The 7,848-nt window shown below is 50.5% G+C and overlaps 1 protein-coding gene across 1 annotated transcript in view; it reads right to left on the bottom strand.

The window, feature by feature from the left end:
- Positions 1-389: 389 nt before the first annotated feature.
- The window catches only part of LOC130126669 (tubby-related protein 4-like), a 36,623-nt gene continuing 29,164 nt past the window's right edge, over positions 390-7,848 (bottom strand). Inside the window, exons 15-17 of the mRNA XM_056296280.1 lie at positions 6,701-7,754; positions 5,121-6,622; positions 390-506 (exon numbers count right to left, since the gene is read on the bottom strand). Coding sequence (XP_056152255.1) covers positions 390-506; positions 5,121-6,622; positions 6,701-7,754 — 2,673 coding nt within the window. The remainder of the gene's footprint in view (positions 507-5,120; positions 6,623-6,700; positions 7,755-7,848) is intronic.

Genomic DNA, 7,848 nt, shown 5'->3' with positions numbered 1-7,848 from the left:
ACAAGCAGAGCTATGGTTCCAGAAGGGCCTTTAAAATTTGGTTATTTTAGGGTTAACTTTAACTTGTGTTTATTTTGACCTTCATCAAGCTCAGAAAACAGTAGTTTTTCAGGTAACTAGCTCGACATTCAGTGACATAGTCTTCCGTACAAATGGACTGGCTTTGATGAAGGCCTAAATAACTTTATCTTTCTCCCACTTGTAAATTATTTGCATTTCGATAATTTAACAATTTAAGTTACAATCTTGTCCAGGAACAAGCCTCTTCTCTCATGCTTAATGTCCCTGACATGAAATCACACACTGAGGCGTATGAGGACCACTCATATACCTTCAAACCAGCTCATCCACTACCACAAAGTGACCTACCCACCCATCCAAGCACCTTTTCACTTCAGCCTTTGAGTCACGTTGGCTAAGGCAACAGCAAACGCCTGCACAGCCGAGAAAGGATACTGGAAATCCAGGATGTAGGCATTCCCATCTATACGCCCAAACTGCATCACCTAAAACGACAGAAAAAAACAGACCAACCAGAGACGAGACAGCACCAAGTTACATGAGAAAATTATCAACGTGTCAACTAAAACCTGTATTTATAGATGACATACATGAAGACTGTATTTATAGATGACATACATAAAAACTGTATTTACACATTGACTACAGGCGTTCCACAGGGTTCGGTTCTGGGTCCTCTCCTTTTCTCCCTGTACACGACATCCCTGGGTTCTGTTATTCGCTCGCATGACTTCTCTTACCATTGTTATGCCGATGACACCCAGCTGATCTTGTCCTTTCCTCCCTCTGACACACAAGTAGAGACACACATTGCTGTGTGCTTGACTGGCATCTCGGAGTGGTTGGTGACACACCACCTGAAGCTCAATCTGGACAAGCCAGAGCTGATGTTCTTCCCGGGGAAAGGTTGCCCGCACCGAGACCTGGCCATCACCATGACAACACCGTGGTGACACCAACTCGGACTGTGAGGAATCTTGGTGTGATCCTGGATGACCAACTGTCGTTTGCTGCAAACGTTGCATCGGTTGCTCGCTCCTGCAGATTTCTCCTCTATAACATCCGGAGGATTCGCCCATTCCTCACCGACGAGACGCCACAGGTGCTCATCCAGGCTCTGGTCATCTCCCGGTTGGACTACGGTAACTCCCTCCTTGCTGGTGCCCCGGCGTCGGCCATCAGACCTCTGGAGCTTGTTCAGAAAGCTGCAGCTCATCTGGTGTTCAACCGCCCTAAGTTCTCCCACACACCTCCCCTTCTCATGTCCCTACACTGGCTCCCAGGAGCTGCTCACATCCACTTTAAGACTCTGGTGCTGGCCTACAGGGCAGTGAAAGGAGCAGCTCCTTCCTATATCCAGGCCATGGTCAAGCCCTACACCCCCACCCCACCACTTCACTCTGCTGCCTCAGGACGCCTGGTTGCCCCGTCGCTCAGAGGCCCCTGCTGCCGATCGACCTGGTCCCGGCTCTGTTCTGTCCTGGCCCCACAGTGGTGGAATGAACTCCCCACTGATGTCAGGACAGAGGAGTCCTGCCCATCTTCCAGCGCAGGTTGAAAACTCACCCTTCAAGAACTACTGGTACCCTGTTACTTGTTCTTAGCACTTACTGTTGTATTCACTCATTTAAAACAAAATCTGTTTCTTGTGCTTTTACTTTAGCACTGGTTTTACTCTTAGATGCTTGTTTAGATGCACTTATGACCTCTGATGACAAGTAGTTCTCCTGATCTCCTACGTTACATGATGCTCTTATTGTAAGTCGCTTTGGATAAAAGCGTCGGCTAAATGACAAATGTAATGTCATGTCATGTCATGTCATGTCATGTCAAGTCATGTAATGTAATGTATTTATAGATGACATACATGAAAACGCTGTGTAGTGTAGCAGCTTTTACCTATGCTAAAGCTAAGACAGTGTTAGAATGTGAGTGTGTGTGTGTGTGTGTGTGTGTGTGTGTGTGTGTGTGTGTGCGTGCGTGCGTGTGTGTGTGTGCGTGTCTGTGTGGTGAGAGTGAGGACAAACCTTGGTTGCTATATAAGCCAAGTCCATATGTGTTAGCATCTATGTGACTGTGCTAACGGGCAGTATAGGGCAGGACACAGGCTGGGTTAGCTGGTGGAGGCTGGTGGAGGCTGGTGGAGGTTGGGGTTAACTCACACACAGAAAATGTGATCATGTCATTAGGAATACTTCAATCTGTAATTTCCTTTGACCTTTCCATAGATCTCGAACTTCTTTTTGGATTTTCCCCTCTTTTTCTCCCAACTGTTCTTGGCCAATTACCCCACTCTTCTGAGCCATCTCAGTCTCTGCTCCACCCGCTCTGCTGATCCGGGGAGGCTGCAGACTACCACGTCTCCTCCCATACATGTGGAGTCACCAGCCGCTTCTTTTCACCTGACAGTGAGGAGTTTCGCCAGGGGGTTGTAGTGCGTGGGAGGATCACACTATTCCCCCCAGTTCCCCCTCCCCCTCGAACAGGCACCCTGACTGACCAGAGGAGGCGCTAGTGTAGCGACCAGGACACATACCCACATCCGACTTCCCACCTGCAGACACAGCCAATTGTGTCTGTAGGGAGGCTCGACCAAGACGGGGGCAACATGGGGATTCGAACTTGCGATCCCCGTGTTGGTAGGCAACGGAACAGACCACCACGCCACTCGGGCGCCCCCTGTAATTTCTTTTGACCTTTCTATAGATCTGAAACTCTTCTTTTTTTGTTTGGAAGTAGTTACTAGTTGGTGACATGTAGGTTTAGCAGTACAGTCACAATAATAACAACAACGGCAGAATCCGGAAACTGGAGCTTTTGTTGTGTACTTTAGTGTTCATCTTCCACACAAAAACAACCGTGCTTACCCTTTCACTCAAGAGGCAAGGCAGCAAAACGAACTGCCGACTTAACGAAAGATTTAAATCAACCAGCAGTCTAATCACACCCCAAGTTTGTGGGGCTCCCTGTTCTTTTGCATGTAGCTGTAGCATCTAGCATAGCCCTGACTACCACCTGTCCATCCACGTTCAACACCGAACAAAACACAAAGCACAGTAAGTTTGTCCTGCAGCCATCCGTCCATTATCCAAACCACTTGTCCTGCTTCAGGGTGGCGGGGATGCTGGAGCCTATCCCAGCAGTCATTGGGCGGCAGGCGGGGAGACACCCTGGACAGGCCGCCAGGCCAGGCCACCATACAGGGCCAACACACACACACACACACACACACACACACACACACACACACACACACACACACACACACACACACACACACACACACACACACACACACACACACACACACACACATTCATTCCTAGGAGCAATGTAGCATGGGTGCTCCACCTGACCTACAGGTCTTTGGACTGTGGGAGGAAACCGGAGCCCCCGGAGGAAACCCACACAGACGCGGGGACAACATGCAAACTCCACACAGAGGACGACCCGGGACCACCCTCAAGGTTGGACTACCCCGGGGCTCGAACCCAGGACCTTCTTGCTGTGAGGCAACCGTACTAACCATTGCGGATTAAAATTGTGATAAATAAATAATGTTAATGTAGCCTAGATTCTGGGGGCATCTGGGTAGCGTGGCGGTCTATTCCGTTGCCTACCAACACGAGGATCTCTGGTTCGAATCCCCGTGTTACCTCCGGCTTGGTCGGGCGTCCCCTCAGACACAATTGCCTGTGTCTGCGGGTGGGAAGCCGGATGTGGGTATGTGTCCTGGTCGCTGCACTAGCGTCTCCTCTGGTCGGTTGAGGTGCCTATTTGGGGGGGAGGGGGAACGCTACGTCCCCCTGGTGAAACTCCTCACTGTCAGGTGAAAAGAAGCAGCTGGGGACTCCACATGTATCAGAGGAGGCATGTAGTAGTCTGCAGCCCTCCCCGGATCAGCGGAGGGGGGGGGGGGCAGCGACCAGGACAGCTCGGAAGAGTGGCGTAATTGGACGGGAACAATTGGGGAGAAATATATATATATAGAAATAGCCTAGATTCAGAGTAGGAGAGAAACATCCAGTAAGGCGAACATAGTGAGGTGACGTTAAAGCTGCAGTCGGTAACACTGAAAATTGCAATGCTAAACCTTCCCCGCCTCTCTCTGCTGCCTCGTATCACTCCGCTAAGCCCCGCCCACCAAATGACCTCCGCATCACTCCTCAGCCCCTTCCACTCACGTCCAACTGGGAAATGTCGAAGTGAGACTCGTGAAACTTTTATCGTAGTTGATAATCTATCCATGTAAAAAAAAAAAGTTTTTTCAGCGACTCTCTTAGTTGCATGAATTTGGAGTTGGTCTTGTTGATTTTTAGGGTTAGGGTTACAACCACAAGCGACCGGCGGGGCGGGCCGGACACGAATTGATCACGTACACACGCATCCGAATTTGTAGAACAGCCGATAGCGTGATTGGCTAAAAATCTTCCATCCCAGGCTAGATCTTTTAAAGCCTGAATACAGAGCCAAGAGGGGGTGCAGAAGTCTAGTTTTCCCTCAGGCCACTTGTATTACATATGCTGAAAGGTTCCTGTGAAATTTTTGCCCAACCACACTATAAAAAAACGTACCTCCCCAGCTTTAGCTAGTATCAAATGTTATTTAACTTGATAATTGTGCACAAATTCTTTAGAAAAATTTGAAATCTCTTATTGAGTTTACGCCCTTTTTTGAAGAATGAAACTCCACAATCTTTATGACATCAGCACATTAAATTTGGGCAAAGTCGAGAGAGAAGTTGAAAATACTGGACTGCTATCCATCTGGTGAATCACTGCCACAGCGGCTAAGCAGAAATCAATATACACCACGTCTAATCACTTCTGCTTTCTGAGAAAAAGGCCTATTGATGAAGATTTAGAGACAAAGTGATGGATCAACTGATCAGTAAGAATTAAGACTTCTGCTAAACTGTATTTTCAATGGTTTCACCCTTCTATCGATAGACGTAGGCCATAAGGGCTTGTGTTTAAGAATCTAAAAAAGTTTTAAAAAAACTGGTGAAATAATATAGACAATTAAAGCCATGGTTTCATCACTGTAAGTCAGATAACCCCGCATGACTTAGTATGTCTAGTGTCAAAGTAAAGGAGTACCTGTCTGCCATCCAGCTCAATCTGAAAGTTCTTGGCGGACTCCTGAGTAACTCGCCCTCCAAAGTCCAGCTGGTAGACCTGTGTTGCTTCATTCCATAATGGCTGCTTATTGGCCATGACGTAAACAAAGCCCTGGCTTCCCAAACTACGGTCCTCTCTCTCACTTGCCTTTCGGCACTTTATCTCCTCCAGCTCGCTTGCCATCCGCAAGCTGCGTTTGTTCTTCCAGCTCTTTTTACTGCTCTGGTTTTGGTTCATGAGCTCATCACCACTGATGAACAGCTCAGGCTCGCTCTCAGAGCTGTCCTGGAACTCATTTGCGGTCCGGCTCATCTTCTTGGTTTTGTTGAGCTGCTCTCGTTGGCTTTTGGGCTTCTTTTTCTCTCTGCCGCTGAGTCTGGGGCTGGAGATGAGTGTGTTGAAGTCGGAAAGTGCGCGCCCTTCCTTTCTGGACTTGCCCTCGGACACCGCAGGCATGTTGGCCTCCTCTGCTCGGCTGTCAAGACGTTTGCGGCTCTTCTTGTTGAAGCGATCTGGCTCCTGTGGGACAGGACTTTCATTCAACGATGACGGCTCTGGGAAATTATTGGCGGATTCTGCTGGATCCTCTGTAACACTTCTGGATGGTGGCGGCTCTGTGGGAGGAGGAGGAAGGGGCGGGAGGGGGGGTGGGGGAGGTGGTGCTGTCGGGGGGGGAGGGGAAAGGATCGGCTTCTCTATCATCTGATGGGTTTTGGCAGGCAGGGGGGGCGCTGGATGCGATGGCGGGTCTTGCATGGGAGGTGGGCAGGGGTAGGGGTTCCAGGGGTGTAGGTTTATGGGGTGTAGCTGAAGCCCAGCACATGCGCTTGTCCCAGGGTACATTGGGGGAAGGGGGCAGCAGGCCAAGCTAGTGAGGTTGGGTGGGTATCCTGGTGGTAAGACCAATGCTGGTTCCTGCTGGGGAAACGACACTGGAGCAACCATCTCGTTTGGAGTGCACTGAGGTGGTGAAGGGTTCTGCAGGGTCTGTAAAGGGGGTCCACTGTGGCCCACACCTGGAGGAAAAGGCGAGAGTGCTATCTGGTAACCTGATGGGAAAGTAAGTGTACTTGTACTAGGACTGTTGGGAGGTTTGGTTGTGAGCACAAAAGGCAGCCGGGTCATGTCTAAGTGCTGAGACTGACTGAAGATCATGGGTGGGGGTTTGTGTGCTCCTGGCGGAGGAGATAACATGGTTTGCTCTGGGGAGAGCCAGAACTCCTCAGAGGGTGAGGTGTCCCATTGGTAAGGTGGTGGGCGTTTGACAGTCAACCCAACATCTCCGAGAGTCAGGTGATGTACAGATTTTTCGAGGTGACACTGCTGGTTCAAAGTCTCGTCTTCAGTAAAGGCAGAGTTGACATACACAGTCCTGTCCCTGCTGTTGTCTGGAGGGCTCAGCAAGTTGTAAGAGGACTGGGAGGCCAGCGCTGAGGCACTTTTGGAGTGCACGATGATGGTGCTGTGATGCGCACCTTTCCCTGCTGGGAAGTCCTGCCTCACCACTGTACCTCCTGCAATGCCGCTACTACCAGTTCCCCCACCGCTGACGCTCACACTGGTGCTACTGCTGTTACTGCTGCACTGGGTGCATGTGTACAGTGCAGTGGGGACCCTCTGCTGGTAGGAGAGTGCCAGCGCACTGTTCATCTTCGATTTGGTGGGCAAGGTTCTTGAACTCTCAATCATCTGTGGTACTTTAAGGCCTATATCCCTGCGCTCTCGTCTCAGGGTGGCATGAATCAGACTGTTGTCAATTCTCTGAGGAGGGGGAAGTGTTGCAGTGACCTGATTGGCCGGATCCGGGTAAGGGGGAGGGTCTCCACTGGGTATAGTATACCGGGGGACAGACAGACGGCTTAAAGTTGCAGAGCTGTAAGGAAGCTGTATCTTCTTACTCTCAGACGAGGTTACTTTAAGGGTTGCAGAACCACTGATGCCTTGAATGGTGTAGGTGTTTTGGTTACGAATGAGACGTCGACGCGGCCGACAAACCTCCTCCACATTACCGCTGCTGTCAAAGGTGGTGATCCTCTCATATCCCAAAGGTGTCTGGTACTGTAAAGTAACCGGGTGGAGCAGGAATTCCTCCTTCTTCAGGCAGGGCTCTGGTGCCAGGATGCTGGGGCTGTCACAGTTGGTGATGAGGGTTTGAGGGATGGCAGAAGCTGAGGCCCCCGTTCCAGTTGCGGACACTGCAGTACCAGGGTATGGAGGAGGAGGGTTCACCTTCCTCATCTGAATCTCCACAGACCCTTCACTATCCACAAATGATGGAGGCAAAGTTCGGGGCAGACTCGGCTTCAGAGTGTACCCATGCTCCACCCTCTCCAGCCTGGTTTCCACCGTGGCAGCTGGGGGTGGGATCTGAGGCAGGAGGTGGAGCTGTTGCAAGGAGATGGTCGGGTAGCCGGATGGAGGAGGGGGCAGGGACATCTGCATCTTCAGCTGCTGTTGCATCTGCTGGCGCTGCCTCTGGATTTGCTCCTGCTGTCTCTGGATCTGCTGCTGCTGCTGGCGGAGCTCCTGCTGCTGCTGCCTCATCTCTTGGAGCTGCTGCTGTGGATTCAGTATCTGCTGCTGGTTTTGATGCATTTGTTGGTGTTGCTGGGCCTGTTGTTGTTGCAAATGATGTTGTTGTTGGTGAATTGATTGGTGGGAATGTAGTTGCTGTAGCTGTTGTTGCTGTAGCTGTTGTTGCTGTAGC

The sequence above is a fragment of the Lampris incognitus genome, chromosome 16 (genome assembly GCF_029633865.1).
Source record: "Lampris incognitus isolate fLamInc1 chromosome 16, fLamInc1.hap2, whole genome shotgun sequence".
Lineage (NCBI taxonomy): Eukaryota > Metazoa > Chordata > Actinopteri > Lampriformes > Lampridae > Lampris > Lampris incognitus.
Note: the sequence above shows the minus strand (reverse complement) of the source record. Positions and strands in the feature narration are given on the sequence as shown.